Genomic DNA, 16,195 nt, shown 5'->3' with positions numbered 1-16,195 from the left:
TGGTAGAGAGGTGTCTATTTGTAAATTTCAAGTCATTTTTGCTTGTGCAGAATCATCCACATTTCCCCAAAACTGAACAGGCAGTCCCGTGGCTTTCTTCCTTTTCCATATTTCCAAAATGGCTACGTGGAGGTTCAACTCTTGATGAGCTGTTTACAACAGCAGTTCCTTAGGAGCCAGCTTGACAGGTGGGTCAGATTTCCCTTTGAGAAACAAAACTGGCCACCTACAGCAACATATCAAAATGGGTAAGTCCTTTCTTTTTCCTTCCGATTATGTACAGTATGTCTCCTTTCAAGACTACTATCCCCATCATACTTGTTCCTTCACAAGTCTAAACCCTTGAGGTGACATGAAGGAGACCAACACCAAGAAAATAAAATTCAATTCAGAAATGAAGAAAACAGTGTAACTGGAAGGTATGCAATACACCCCCCGAGCATCTCAATGTCCCTGCTACAGTACAAGTCAGTGTACTGCTACAGTTCATAGATAAATATTGGCAGCTTCAATGAATTCATTTTTTCCCCTCAGTTAGTTACAGGGACCCAAATAAATATTAGGCAAGAGGAGTTTGCTGAGAGTTAGAAATAAAAAATTAACCAATTTTTGTCCCTTTGATAATTCAATCACAATAGGAGGCAAGTACTGAAAAAGGGACAGCTTCCATACTAAAAAGAATTCCTCTAATCATATCATCATCTCTTATAGAGAATCCAGGAAATCCCAGAAATAGAAAATTAGTTTCAGGGAACCCCAGAGGCACTTTAAAGCCTTAAAAAATTACAGTAATAATAAATTAGCTATTGCTTTTCAGAGGCTTATAGAGCAGCAGAAGCATCAAAATCAGGTACAAAGTTATGTCCCGATTACTGGCTTCCTAAGCTACTCAGCCTTCTCTAAAGCTTAGATGAATCTCTAAATACATTTAAAAAGACATACAATTTAACATAGACGCAGTGAATTTTTTGTTTAGTGGTAGCATGAAATTTGGTCCTTAATGGTAGCAGCTGTCTTCATCCTTTTCAAATTTAGGTAATATTATGTACATTAAGACAATACATAAAAGAAATACAACAAACGGGGAAAAAAAAGCCAAACTGACAAAACACCTCAAGGAGTCACTAGTTCTCTTGCGTCCTTTCACCTGGATCCTCCTCTCAGTCTCTTTTTGCAGAGAGAAAGGTAAAACAGAACTTTATTTCAAAGATGCTAAACAATGGCATCAAATGAACAAAATGAAATGAGTGACTTTAAAAATCTGACCCCAAGGAATCTGGGACACATACAGGTAATTCAGAGGTATACTTCTGATGTGGGTCAAATTCTAGACTAACGCAATGATCACCTCGGGTAAATGTGATAATAGATGAAACTAAGTCCAGTTTTTTGGTGAGGTTTTTTTTTTTTTTTTTGCACTACCACCTTCAGCTATCAATCATTTCTGATAGCTCAAGCAAAAGGTCATCTTCATCCTTCCCAGGATCCAGGTCAATCTCAGCCTCTAATTTGCCTCCTGAAATCTCCCATATTAGTTTCTCAAAATCATCCTCCACAGAGAGCAGGGGCTTTCCTGTTGAAGTAGAGCTGAGTCGGCGAGTTTTCATAGCCACTTGGGATGAGGAAGGGCCTGATACTTCTGGAGGTGAAGGATCTGAAGAGGACTGAGTTGGCGATGGCACAAGACTATAAGTCGGGGGAGAAAAAAAGATTAAAAAACTGCTCCTTTTCAATGGCTGGCTGAACCACCTGTTCGCTCAAGGACAAAAGTTATTAACAAAGAGTTGTTTCTGAGGACACATAAAAAAAATATATTTTTTTCTTTTTAACCGATTTAGAATCAAGCAATTTCATAATTTAAAGCAGAATTTAGCCAGGTATTCAAAACATGTTTTAAATAATACAGGTAAAATACAAACAACGGCACCACAGAAAAATAGCAATATTGAATTTCATGTTTTCTTGCAATTACTTTTAAGTTCATAAAATTTATTTAGATGTGGCTAAATTACAAATGTTTAAAGTTATCTAGCAGTGTTATTCTCTAACTCTAAAAACTCACTGCCACAGAGTACGCCTCCTTGGGTTTCCAGGGTGTTATCATTGCCTGACTCTTGTTCTGAGGAGTGGCTGGTGGGTTTGAACCACCAGCCTTCCAGTTAGCAGTCAAATGCCTTAGGCATTACGCCACCAGAGCTCCTGTTATTCTCTGTTGTTGTTATGTGCTATCAAGTCGGACCTGCCCAACTCATAGCGACCCTTCCTCGGGTTTCTGAGATGGTATCACTATGGGAAGTAGATTGCCCAACCTTCCTTCTGAGCAGTGGCTGGTGGATTTGAACTGCCAGCCATCTGGTTAGCAGTCAAGTGCCTTAGGCACTAGCTACTGTTATTCTCTAGAGAGCATATAATAATAATAGAGATCTGAAGTTTGGTTAAAAAGGATTGTGCGGCATTACCTGTCCCTAGGTTTTTCTGTCTCAGGCACAGTGACTGACTTGTCCTCAGAGAGGAGCGGGACGACAGCCTACAAAATTAAGAGAACGGATAATTCAGCAGGTGAGTTGGACTTTGTTTGGTTTCAGCAAATTCATTTTCTTTTGCTGCCTTTTTAGATTCCTGTTACCTTTTATAAGTCTAGGAATTTAAGAATCAATTATCAAAAGGCAGAGTGTACAAATAGCAAAATACCTTTCCACCAAGAATTAGTTAAAAATACCCCGTCCCACCATTATACAAATCTCTAACTGCAAATAGTGATCTAAACAACTAATGGTAGGAAGTACTTTACAAAGATATGAAGAGCCAAGAAAGGGTTATTAATCTGCCCTGATTCCTTCCCACGCAGAATCAAGCTCAAGCTTGTGGAGCTGGATCCACATCTTACCACAGCTGCTCTTTTGGCTGGGCTTTCCTGCAGGATGCTGCTGGAACTGAGTGGCTTCACAGCTGCAATGACAGCAGGGTGAACCTCTACTGCCTTGCGTTTTGGGGCCAATTTGGGGGCTGAAACAACTTTAACCACAGATGGCTTCACATTCACTTTGGGTTTAGCTACAAAACATAGGAAGTATTCAATTAATAGCTAGAATAATTTCTTTTTAACATGGAAAATGATTCAGCACAAAATACCAAAAATTCCTCCAGTAATAGAATACCACACAAACATACACAAAGTCTGCAAATGATCCACAGGCAATGTTTATTACAATGTATGGACCTAATGCAGAGTCATACTCAAATGACCTATCTTTCAGTGGTTCTTAAATGTGCCACCACCTTCTATTTCCCGGTGTTTTTTCATTTTCAAAACTAAAGGGAGGATGCACCATGGAGTAAGTTTGAAAGAGAGCTTTCTGAACAGCAAATAAAAGTTCTGAGAAAGCAATTCATCTAGCTTTGTCTTTTTAAAAAAACTGTCAGAAATATTCCTTTCTACCCATCTGACCAATGTTGTTGCTGGTGCCATTAAATCATTTCTGACTCATGGCAATCTATGTGACAGACCAGACTTGCCCATAGGGTTTTCTGGGTTGTAATCTTTATAGAAGCAGATCATCAGGTCTTTCTCCTGTGGAGCTGCTGGGTGGTTTGAACCATTAATCTTCTAGTTAGTTAATGTTATGTGCCGTTGAGTCAGACCCGACTCATAGCGACCCCTCCTTGGGTTTCCGAGGTGGTATCACTACGGAAGTAGATTGCCCACCCTTCCTTCTGAGGAGTGGCTGGTGGGTTTGAACCACCAGCTTTCTGGTTAGCAGTCAAGTGCCTTAAGCACTAGTTACCAGCTGAGTGCTTAACCATTTGCACCACCAGGGGACCCCTTTGACCAGTATGAAAGGTAAATTAAATTGAACCCAAATATTTCCAATTACTCTGGTAATTCTGAAATCCTAAAGCAAGACACACTTTAAATAACTCACCTTTACCCCTTTTCTCCAAGGGCTGTGTTGCACATTTCACGTTCAATATTGAATCGCCGATCCCTGAGGTTTCTACCTCCACCTTCTGGGATGACTTTGTGGGCAGCCTCTTTGTCTGGTGCCGAGTGATGCCTGGTACAGTTGTGAGCACTGGTTTCTCTAGCAGTTGAGTATTGCAAGAGGCTACGTCTCCCTGAAGGGGTATCAAAACTGATTTTTCCTTTTGTGGAGCTCCCTTTTCCTGCTGTTTCTGCATGTGCTTCTCTTTCAAGGTTTCACATCTCCTGACTTGAATTTTAGTGGCGCCAATTCCTGTGGTCTCATCGGAAATCTGTAGGTAAGTTTCCATGATATTGTTAAAATTCAGTACCTCAATCTACATATTAAACATTATTTAATAGATACTGGGCTAACATCTAAGTCAAGCAGTTTGACATGACCCAGAATCCAAGATAAAAGCTCTTTATTTGATATTAACTAGACAATACTAAGCTAAAATGAAAGAATTAAAGATGTGTGGACCAATAAAAACTATTTCTATATGCTAAACAGTGATGACTTTTAGTCAAATACTAATGACATCTACCTAACAAGACACCTGCACTAAGATTTATGTACAAAGCTGTTTATTATCCTAGTACTTATAATTGTGTATGACAAAATCTAAACAGCTAAAAAGATTATAGCTATGTAATAGAATATTACGTGGCTAATAAAAATAAAAGTTTTGAATAATTATTAATATGGTAAAATCATTAAAAATATATATATATATTACACAAGTTCAACTGCATACATATATAAACAAAAGACCAAAAGGAAATTCATGAAAAAATTATGTGCTTACTTCTGGGTTATGGAATTATGAGGGTTTTTTCATTCTTTCATAAAATGAAAATTCCTAAGTTTTGTAGCACTATTACTCTCAAAGGCAGGAAATACATTTTAAAAGCACTGATGGTCAGTTAGAAACAACTTTATAAGGACGGAGGACACTGATATATATAGTACAAGAGAAAACTCTCGTAGAAAACGATAAGTATGATAAATAACAGTATCAGTGAAGTGTTTATAAGGTAAGCTAAAACTAAAAAGCCCCAATCATCTAGCCACTGCTTGCCAAAGGAAAAAATTATACAATGATATTAAATAAACTCACCTCTTTAGCCTCTGCTCTATTAACACTGCTCTGAGATGCAACTTCACTTCCTTCCTGAAGTTTCTTTTCTTCTTTTACACCTATTTTCAAAATAAACACATCAATAATTTTCTTACGCAGGCTGAAACTTCAAAGTGGCTAAAGTTAAGCAAAATGTTTCTTAATGCAATCAGTGATAAGGCAGGGCAAATCACACTATAGATAAAACCAATTAGTCCTCTTACAGTCTCATAATGTACAGTAGGATATCGAAGGTCTATATGGTGTTGTTAAAAAAAAAAACCCTTTATTTTATTAACTCTAATGCTTTGCAAAGTTATTTGAACTAGTAAGAGTTCTCATATAACTCTTGAGAACATCAAAGGTCAATGTAACTCTGACTTTTGGGATATTCTTTGGAGAAGTGTTACTAGGATCAGATCTTTTGTTACCTGTTCTTTTGGTGATGCGCAGTAGCCGCCTTGTCCCTGGTGTGCCCTCAGGCTGGGGCTGGGAGCTGGTGCTGCTCTCAGAGTTCTGCTGCACCCTCAGTGCCTTCTCCAGTTTAATTTCCTCCAGCGTCTTGATGTGCACCTCCTGTATTGATTTGGTTTTACCTAGTGGCTCCTCTGACAGTCCTTTGCTGGCAACCATGGGTGGCAAAAGCACTGTTTTTTTAATTTCATTATCAGTCTTTAACTTGATGCAAGTTATATCCTTTTTGTTTTTCTGTCTCTCTGCTTCCTGCTGCCGATGTTTCTTCTCAGCCAGGACCTCAGAGAAGGTTTTGATTCGGATACTGGAGGAGCTTCTTGTTACTGAAGTGGAATCATCAGCTTTTGAAGGTCCTTCCGTCTTAAGTTTAGTTTGCAATTCTCCACGTTTCTGATTAGCTCTTTCAAGAAGAATTTCTTCTAATGTCTTCACATGGATCTCGCCAACTTTAGTAACTTTCTCTGTTTTGAATGGGGAAATAATAATGTCACTGGATGTCCAGTAGAAAGGTATCACTAAGAATGAATATGATCAAGAGTATTGTATTAGTTTCAATCTCAATTTTAGATTACTGCATGTTTCAGGCAGTGTGACCCTCAAGGAAAACTTACAGAAGGCAAAACTTGCTGATTTGTATTTGTATTCAGAGGCTATTCTTGACATACATGAAAGCCATGTACTAGTCAGAAAAATCTGTGATTTCTTACCATTTGAGTCTTACCACTCAAAGTAGAAATAAATTAATTCTTCCATACACATACATAGACATGTATGGGACACTATGCTATAAATGTAATGGTAAACAAACTACTATCTCTAGCAGAAAGACAGATGTTAAAACCAGTCATGAAATAGTGTGGTAATATTAGCTTTGATAAAGGCAGTATAATACTAAAGGAGCATATAACAAGAACACTAACCCTTGCCTAGAATGGGCTAAGGGAAGCTTTTCAGAGGAACTGATATACACGTGACATTCCAATGACAAAAAGGAGGTAAAACAATTGACAAGGCAGAAGGAAAATGGAAGGTCCGGATACTGGTGTGCCATGAAACCTACCAAACAGCTACTTTTAAGGATAATCATTCTATATCTGTTTAAACTAAAGAACAAATTTCACATAAATAACTACCCTCATGACTAAAAAGCTAGGAAAAGAAGTAATGAAGTGATACGGAATGAACAAGAATAATTTGGATATTATATATATATATATACACACACACACGTAATCACTGATAAGTAATTTTTAAAGAAAAATAAAAATTAAACTGCTGCTGTGGTTTTTGAGTAGAAGCTAAAACAAGATGGAGTCACTTATGCCAAACCTGAAAGAACATAGCTGCTACCTGATTTCACAGGGCAAATGTTTAAGCTATCAAGTAACCTGAACTTTAGAGATAACAATTAGCTTATTTAAGTTTATATACAACCAGCACTCTCAGAATACCTCTACATTCCAGACATGCTGGCATTGGCAAACACTGACCCTTCAGACATGCATCGCAATTCTGAGGAAGAAAGAATTTTAAGAGACATTTTGATGAATATCTGAAAGATATATTAAAACCAGTTGGACTTCCCTGACATTCTTTGTTCTTTGGATTGTAAGAATCCCATCCTGTCTCATCTCAGGTGCAGGACCCAGTCTCATGCTGTGTGTTGTCCATTTGCTAATTGTATGATCAACTAATAAGTCAACATTTTTTTAACTCTCAGAAATTATTCAACAAGGCAAACAATACCCTTTAACAACCTTAAACACAGTCTGTTCTGACTCCTAAACCTCTGAATATGGGCTGTACCCCCAACACACAGCATTTCTTACTGGTCTCTCTTTTTTTAAACTACATTTTAACTGAGTTCAAGACTCACCTTAGAACCTGAATTTCTCAAATCTAGTTTGTTTCTCCTCTCACAGCCCTGATCACACAGTACTGTAGTTGCCAATCTCCAACAACAATATACACTTCTTGAGATCAGTGACTGTGTATGTATTTTATGACCTGAAATCTTTTAGCATAGCACCCATTACATAAGAAGCACTCAAACGCTAAATTATTTGTTTAGGTTTTTTGTAAAAAATTATAAACTCTCTCATTTTGAGATGGTTGACTGAGCTCTAAATTACCAGTCTAAGAAAAATCACTCTCAGCAGTTTCCTTGCCCTACCAAATTTCCATCAAAATCATAGAGAATACATCAAAAATAAAACAAAGGCACAATAGCAATGGAAAATAAGGTTGTACTGGAAAAGCATAAATCTTGAGAAATTCCTGAAATCAGGAAACAAGATGTTTGAATTTACCAAAAAAAAAAAAGGTAGGACTATAGGGTTGAGAGCTATTCTTTTCAACAGAGCCAAAGGAAAATGCAAACTCAGGTTAACCAGTATGAAAACCAACAATGGGTTCTGGGATAACCATTAGGGTAAAAATTTAAAGACACGTTAGTTGGGCCAGTCATGGCCCTCTCCTGACAACTGGTCCTTAAAAAGAGAAGAGCCTGCCTGGGAAGAGGGCACATCATAAAGATGTTGGGGCTAGAGAGAAGCAGAACATGAAAACTTCAGGCTTCCAAAATGACAAGCAGAAAAAGGAGGGAAGGGAGGAAAAGAAAAGGCAAAGATCAAAAAGGAAGAAATCAGTTCTACTCTGAAAGTAAAGAAAGCCTTTCTCACTGTGGCAATCGTAGCTAACTTCCTCCTTGTAACTCCCACAAGGCTGCCTTTAGCTCACTTTGCTGGTTATCGATCACATCCTCTACAAGTCAGGATACAGAGCTACTTAGGAGAAAGACTTTTACAACCACAGGAGAAACCACAGGAGCAACTTCTTACAACTACAGAAAAACAATAATATTAAAAATGAGCTAAATAAAGTGAAGTGATTAAGAAGCTTTAATACTACCAACCCCACCCCCGAAATTTCAAATTAAAAACCCCAGAGCAGCCAAATCAGGTATGAAAAAGGCAAAATCAGAAAACAAAACAGTTTTGGACCAAAAAACCTCAACAGGTGTCAGAGTAAATATCCAATGGACTGAATAATAAAACAGGCAAAGCTGACCTGAAAGCAGTCATCTAGGAAAGGATCTGCAAACAACAGCCCTAGTGCCAAATCTGGCTGCCATCTCAGTTTTGCAACTAAAGCCTTATTGGAATACTTTCATTTACATATTGCATGTGCTGCTTTCTCACTATAATGGCAGCTATTCAGCTACAGAAACTGTGCAACACATAGCCTAAACTATTTAGTGTCTGGCCCTTTACAGCAAAAGTTTGCTGGCCCTTGATCTAGAAAACAAGGCCAAATAAAGCTCATAGAAGGTTAAGCATAAAAGCAAAGAGATGGGAAATACAACCGTAAGTTTGGGAGACATGTGGAGCACACTCCCACAAGTTCTTAGATGTGTCTAAATAAGAATTCCATAAAATGAAAACAAAAAGGTAGGGAGGATACACTCAAAGAAATCAGATGAATGCTTTCTAGAAATAATGGAGTAAGTCCTTAAATTCAAAGGACCTAATGAATACTGAGCAGAATAAAGAAAAAAGATCTATGTTGTGATCCACCATAGTAAAGTTGCAACATACTACAGAATGATAAAAAGTTTCTGGAGGATAAATTCAAGCTGCCTACAAAAGAGTAAGAACATCTAACATGAGATGCCCTTTTGTGAATGATGTTAGTATCGCTGATCCTTGAACAACATGGGTTTGAACTATGCAGGACTACTTGTGTGTGGGATTTTCCCCCTCAAGAGACGGATCTTGGAGAAATTCAAGCGCTAACAGGTATCACGCCACAGAAATGAACAGACAACGACCTGATGGAGATGAGTGCTTCTGAGCAGTGCCAGACAATGAAGAAGAAAATGTAGAAGCAGTAGTGCTAGAAAACAACTGACATTAGACAATCTGGCAGAAGGGTTCCAATTATTCAAGATTGCTTTTGACTTCTTTTATGACACAGACCCTTCTGTGATATGGGTACTCAAACTAAAGCAAATGGTTGAAGGAGGATTGGTACTGTATAGAAACATTTTTAGAGAAACAAAAATACAAAAACATCAGACAGAAATTACAATGCATTTCTGTAAAGTTACACTGAGTGTGCATGTCTCTCCTGCCTTCCCTTCCACCTCCTCCATCTTTTCCACCTCTGTCATCCCTGAGACAGCATGACCAACCTTTCCTCCTCCTTGGCCTACTCAGTGTGAAGCTGGTAAGGATGAAGACCTTTAAGATGGTTCACTTCCACTTAATGTAGAGTAAATCATCATGTTGTGTAGTTAATAAATTTATCTATTATGTATGTGTGTGAAAGTCTACATGTGAAAATCTAGTAACTGTACAGCAAGAACTATGTTAAGACTTTATATTATTAGTAAGGCTTCTGGTCAACAGTAGATTGTCAGTAGTTAAGTTTTTGGGGAGTAAAAAGTAATACCTGGATTTTCAATTGCACAGGGGTTGGCACCCATAACCCCTGTATTGTTCAAGGGTCAAATGTATAATCTTAATACCCAAATCAGGTAAGATAAGGACATGGTAAGAAAGGAAAGTAACATCATTCATCAATATAGATGTAAAAAGTAAAAATTTGAGACAGAAAATATCAAACTAAATCTGGGAATGTATAAAAAGTCTGGATAGTTGAATACATGAATGTTTATTTTATTCTTCTTTAAATTGTACATATATTATATTTACATGTATGTGGATGCATATGTGTATATATATGTAAATGAAAACAGTTACATAATTTATCTCACAATTTAAAAAGTTTTAAAATTAGAGTATAAAGACTATATACAAAAACTATAAAGGACTAAAATTACCTAAAACCTCAATACTGAGATAAAACCAATGTTAGTATTTTGGTGTATTTTTTTCAGTTTTTCTAAACATATTTTATATCTTTACAAAATTGCAATCATCCCATACGCACGCATATTTTTCCTAAGAATAAGTTTCTATAATAAAAAAAACACACTTCCCCCTTTTTTTTCCCCAAGCTTTTATTATTGCTCTAGTTCTAAACTGGTACATGCTGTTTTGTCATCTTTCTTCATTTGATATGATGCATTTTTCCATGTCATTATTGTTCGGAACATGATTTTTAGTAACAGTAATAATTTTTACACGTTGTTGTTGTTATGTGCCGTCGAGTCTGACCGACTCATAGAGGCCCCTCCTTCTTGGGTTTCCAAGGCAGTATAACTACAATAATATAATCTAATTCCCTTTTGTTGGATAGTTGGGTTGTTTCTAATTTCCCACTATTAATACTGTAATGAGCAACCATTTTGCCATCTCTAAGTATTAAACGGAAATTCAAACAGTGAGTAAATTATTTAAAAACCAAACAAAATCACAAAAACAAAACATAAACTCTAATCTAACTTCAATAGGTAAACTGGAGGAAAAGCAAAGACTTTTATGGCAAGGGAAAAACCTGAGGACCTGGTCTGAGGATTACCAACCTGCTGCTTCCTCACTGTTTGGATCAGCAGACATGCCTAATCGCTCCTTCAGAGACTTGGAGACTTGAACTGTAAAAAGAAACAATCACAATAACCAAAAGTTGAACAGAGACTTTTTATAGATCAAATATCTTTTTCAAAGTTCATAAATTATGCTTATATTTTTCTTCTAAAGCAAACAGGTTTTTTAGTTTTTTTTTAAATCTCTCATTGTCTTAAATTTTACTTCTCCCAAGAACACATCTATAAGCATCATGGATTCCCCAGAGCACCATGGACAGCTAAAAAAAGAAATCAACTGTCTTTGTATCTGTAAAACAAAAACTACAAGATCCAGAGAAATAATCTTATTACCCTACAATTTCCTATAATCTTATTGGCATCAAAAAGATTTTTACCCATGAACCTATTTGAACTATGCTCCTCAGTTATGAGAATCTTCACTTTGATTGACAGGCAAAGAGGAAAAGAAGCAGGGAGGAAGGAAATTTGGCTACAATGAAAAAGTTAACTTCTGCTTGCTCACAGAATACCCAAAACCCCCAAACAAGAACATCATCTTGGGTCAGAATAAAAGGGAAAAGAAGTTATTTAATTTCTTATCTTCAAGAAAAATTAAAATGAAACACAGTAAGAAAAAAAGCTCCAACATTTAACTATGTCATGCAAGAAGACCAACCAACCCTTTACTCCCTTCTGTCTTTCAATTATAAATCGTTCTAACTCCCAAATATCTCCTGATTTAGTCCACATCTCTCCGTAACTACCTCTACAGTACTAAATCTATGCCACTAACTCCTCTTGACAGATTATTTTAACAACAGCCTCCTCGTCCCCTTCTAATCTTTCTCAATATTGTAGGCAGAGGTTACAAAATGTCAATCTGAGCCTTTGATCCCAGTTTACAGCCTTTGACTGATTTGTTACTATGTTAAGGTAAATACAAACTTTTTAACATGGCTTAAAAAGCTCTACATCATCTAGTCCTTCCTTCCCTCTCCAGTCACCATGCTTTTTATTCCAATTCTATGTTTCAGCCATACTCAATTCCTTGTGCATATCATGCTTTCTTAGATCTGGTACTCTGCACATGTTATAGTCCCTGGCCCTTTAACTTTACCTGACCAATTCTTAGCTCACGCTTCAGCTCTAAACTTCAACATCACTTTCTCTGGGAATCTTTCTCCAACAGACAGCAAGACTAAGTGCTCTTTCTATGTGCTCCCATAGAACCACATACTTTTTTCATCACAGAATTTATGACAATATTTGTAAGTATTTCTATCTTCCATTATATCATAAGCTCCTGAGGAGTGTAGTGGTGTTTAATTTGCTCAATGGTTTATACCTAGAATCTAGCAGAGTAAGAGCTAAACGCAAGTGTTTGTTGAGTAAGTAATAAAACAGATACCAGAAAATAATACTCGGATTTCTCTAAGGCAAAAGAATGACAAACTAGCCATTAATGTTATAAAAAACAAGCGTCATGACGTGTACATACACACTGAGTATATTAGAACAAAAATACCTTTCTTTGATGCTTTGTCAGTGTTAGTTTCTGGAGATTCAACCTTCTTTCCTAGTCTCTGTGCAAGGCTACGCTTTAACGGAGGATCGTTGTCACCACCTACAAACAGCCAAAACTTAATTTTAAGAGTTCAAATCAATCTTGAGCAAGATCAAGGAATACCAGCAAAAGCAGGCAATACATAGAATGATTGTATAAATTTTCTGTATTTATATGGTGTTTGTTAACCAGCTACCTTACAGTCAATGTTAGAAAAGGAAGAAAAACATCCCAGAAAGCGGAGATGAGGAAAGGGTCATAAAGGATTAGAACGCACAAATTACCATGTACCAAATTTCTGACTAAAACCAGGAATGAAGGATTCTAAGCCCAGTTGCTCCATGGGAGGAAGATGAGGCAATCTACTTCCATAAAGATTCACAGCCTTAGAAACCCTTTGGGTCATAAAACTGACTCAGTGGCAGGGCTTTTTTTTTTTTTTTTTTAAAGCCCTAGTTAAAGTTGAAGTTCAGAATTAGAAAAATGTGAAAAATCTCATAGAGCCAAGGGCTAAATTCTAAGAAAATTCATGTCAAATGCACCTGAGATGATTAGGAAAACATAAAAATAAAATCCTAAAATTTTAATTCTTCTTGTAATATGAAAACTCTGCAGGCTAAAAAGCTCCTCTTCAATTCCAAATAAGAAATCTAAAGTTCTGAAAATCTTACCCAAAACATGAAGGAGTGATATACAGAGGCAAGACATGAATCCAAGTTTCCTCATTCCTGGTTTATGATACTATACTATTTAATACAAACTGCTTAAATGTCACACACACTTCTAAAAACTGTTTCAGACTGCTTGACTGAAGATATATTTATTTGTAGGGTCAAAGTAAAACCTGAAAGAACTTACCCACTTATGGTTTTCCCTCTCCCCTCATTTATAATTTAAATATCAGACAAAAAAGAAACAGAAATAGAGAAAAACTCACGAAGTTTACATGTTTGCTGACATAAAATATCTCCTATCTTTATTTATTATGTTCCACATTTTTAATTTTAATTAAAATCTCTAGATTAGTTTTATCAAAGCTAGAAGTTTCATTTTCTGAAGCTCTGGCTTAGCTTGTGTCCTGAAGATATGCTTCAATGATCAAATACTGCTCTTGAAATCTAGAACTGGTAAAAGATTAAGCAAGCTTCTTAAAACATAAAAGGGATTTCTAAATACTTTCTCTCCTAAGTTCTCTTTGGAAATGACTATAGAATTTATAGCATGCTCATTTCAACATAACTTTGGACAAGTTACTTAAACCTTTCTTGAGTCAGGTCAGTGCGGAAAATACTGACTGACCATTTAAGTGCCAAGCATTGTGTCTCCAGTTTATTGTGGTTAAGGATTAAGCAAAAAGCACTTTGACAAACAGCAGATCCATAGTAAATATCAACTCACTAAAAAAAAACGAAAACAAAACAACCCCAAATCTCTTGCTGCCTAGTTCATTGTGACTCATGGAGACCCCAATGTATTACTAAGTAGAACTGCCCTAAAGGGTTTTCCAGGCTGTATGTAATCTTTGTAAGTGCAGATCACCATGTCTTTCTTCCATGGTGCCACTGGGTGTGCTCAAACCACCAACCTTGAGGTTAGCAGTCAACTGCAAACTCTTTATGCTACCCAGGGACCTTATTTCATTTACAGACACAGCTTAATTGTGAATTTTTTATAAGCAGTTTTTACTACTAAAGACATATCTTCCAAACAGTAAAATGGACACATTTAGCATTTCATGACTGTCTGAAAACTTGAAACATAAGTATGTTCAGAACACTTTCAAACATCACACAGGGAAATGGTATCAAAGACAACACAAACTGAAGATAAGGTTTCATATTTGCAAGCATATTTTAAAAGAGTATGAAGGAACCTCCTAAAGTCATATTTTAAAAACAATTCTGTTGAGACAGAAACACTAAGGGAGGTATAGAAAATTCAGTAATAATACAGGAAAGCACGTTCCTGATATAAAATAGTACCATAAATTCAAGGATATAAATCACATTTTAATTGCATACTTTTTCCCCTCTAAAAAATACAAATTTCAATTTGCCCAAAGAAACAGAGGTATTCTTTACTGCTTTTAAAACTTAGTGCCTTCTATCAGAAAGGCAGCTTGTGAACAGGGAGAGAGCTCAGAGGGAGGAACGGAAAGGAAAGTACACAGGGAAAAGGTTACTACAGGAATGAAGTGGGAAGAGAGTTGTTAAACTGTGGGGACTGCAATCAATGTCATCAAACAAAATGTGTATGAATCATTGAATGAAAAACGAATTTGCTCTGCAAACTTTCACCCAAATCACAATAAAACAAAACCAAGACGATTTAGTGCCTTCTGAAAAGTTGACCACAATTTCATTATAAAACTATAACCATTTAAATTTCCGTAATTTCAACAAAAGGGATAACACAGACATTAAAACGTGAAATTTAGTAAGAAGTCCTTTTAGCCAAAAACACAGGGAGCTTGGCAAACCAGTACTGACAGTGAATTTGCGTAAAGAACGTTTGGAGAAGGTTTCATGTTTATGTATAAACAAACAGAAAATAAAAGATACATAACAAAACTCATCTTACCTACTGAAAATTTTCGTTTCCCCAGTCTCTCAGTGAGACTCAATCTAACCAAGGGTTCTTCTCCTGAAATGGCAAAAATAAGAGTTTCTCTAGCCAATATTTCTGCATTCAGTAACCACTAATGGGTACAAAATATGTTTTGATATTAATGCACCTACCCTGACAGCCTCTTGAAAATCAGATCTCAGTCTTAAGGAACTAAGACTATTATACTTAAAAAAAAAAATTAACCTAATAAGCAATAATATTTAAACAGCTGAACACACATAATAGAAGGAAGCAGCAGTGCAGTTCTATATAACAGCTGATAGTTTGTATTCTAATCAACCAAACCAAACCAAACGCACTGCCGTCGAGTTGGATTCGACTCATAGTGATCCCTCCTTGGGTTTCCGAGGTGGTATCACTACAGAAGTAGATTGCCACCAATTGGTTATTAAACCTAAGTTTTTTTTCTTCATCATCTCAGCAAGAAGTGAACTCTCTTTCCTGTGATTCTGTGTTGTGTGAAAGGTACAAAAATTTAAGTATATCAGCATACTACAAATACCTGTTCCTATTCCTTACTAGGGAGCTCTGGTGGCATATGACTACTAACCAAAAGGCTGGCCTATTGAAGGAAAAGACTTTATTATTTTTCTGTAACTCAAGGCTTTATTACAGTTTTTTACTCACAAGCAATCAATACATTTGTTGAATGGATACAGATAAACAGTAAATGTAAAAATAAAATATACATAAAAACTCGAATAAGAATTTCAACCTTTTAAAATAACAAAAAATCAAATGTATAGACTTTTCATCCTTGCATCAAAATCAATATACTAAAATTATTATTATTTTTTTTTTTGCCATCGTCAATTCCAACTCATAGCAACCTCCATTGGGTTTCTAAGGTGGTAAATCTTTTTTATTTTTTTTATTATTATTTTTTAAATTTTATTTTGATTTGGGTGAAGATTTACAGAGTAAATTCACTTTTCATTCAGCAGTTCACATATACT

General features: G+C 36.3%; 1 protein-coding gene across 1 annotated transcript in view; it reads right to left on the bottom strand.

The window, feature by feature from the left end:
• Positions 1 to 1,427: 1,427 nt before the first annotated feature.
• The window catches only part of ZC3H11A (zinc finger CCCH-type containing 11A), a 33,724-nt gene continuing 18,956 nt past the window's right edge, over positions 1,428 to 16,195 (bottom strand). Inside the window, exons 8-16 of the mRNA XM_007941174.2 lie at positions 15,192 to 15,254; positions 12,573 to 12,671; positions 11,045 to 11,113; positions 5,514 to 6,017; positions 5,083 to 5,162; positions 3,924 to 4,254; positions 2,888 to 3,054; positions 2,460 to 2,527; positions 1,428 to 1,686 (exon numbers count right to left, since the gene is read on the bottom strand). Of these exons, the coding sequence (XP_007939365.1) occupies positions 1,428 to 1,686; positions 2,460 to 2,527; positions 2,888 to 3,054; positions 3,924 to 4,254; positions 5,083 to 5,162; positions 5,514 to 6,017; positions 11,045 to 11,113; positions 12,573 to 12,671; positions 15,192 to 15,254 (1,640 nt within the window). The remainder of the gene's footprint in view (positions 1,687 to 2,459; positions 2,528 to 2,887; positions 3,055 to 3,923; positions 4,255 to 5,082; positions 5,163 to 5,513; positions 6,018 to 11,044; positions 11,114 to 12,572; positions 12,672 to 15,191; positions 15,255 to 16,195) is intronic.

The sequence above is a fragment of the Orycteropus afer genome, unplaced genomic scaffold, assembly GCF_000298275.1.
Source record: "Orycteropus afer afer isolate SDZICR_OR568_19922 unplaced genomic scaffold, OryAfe1.0 scaffold00075, whole genome shotgun sequence".
Lineage (NCBI taxonomy): Eukaryota > Metazoa > Chordata > Mammalia > Tubulidentata > Orycteropodidae > Orycteropus > Orycteropus afer.
Note: the sequence above shows the minus strand (reverse complement) of the source record. Positions and strands in the feature narration are given on the sequence as shown.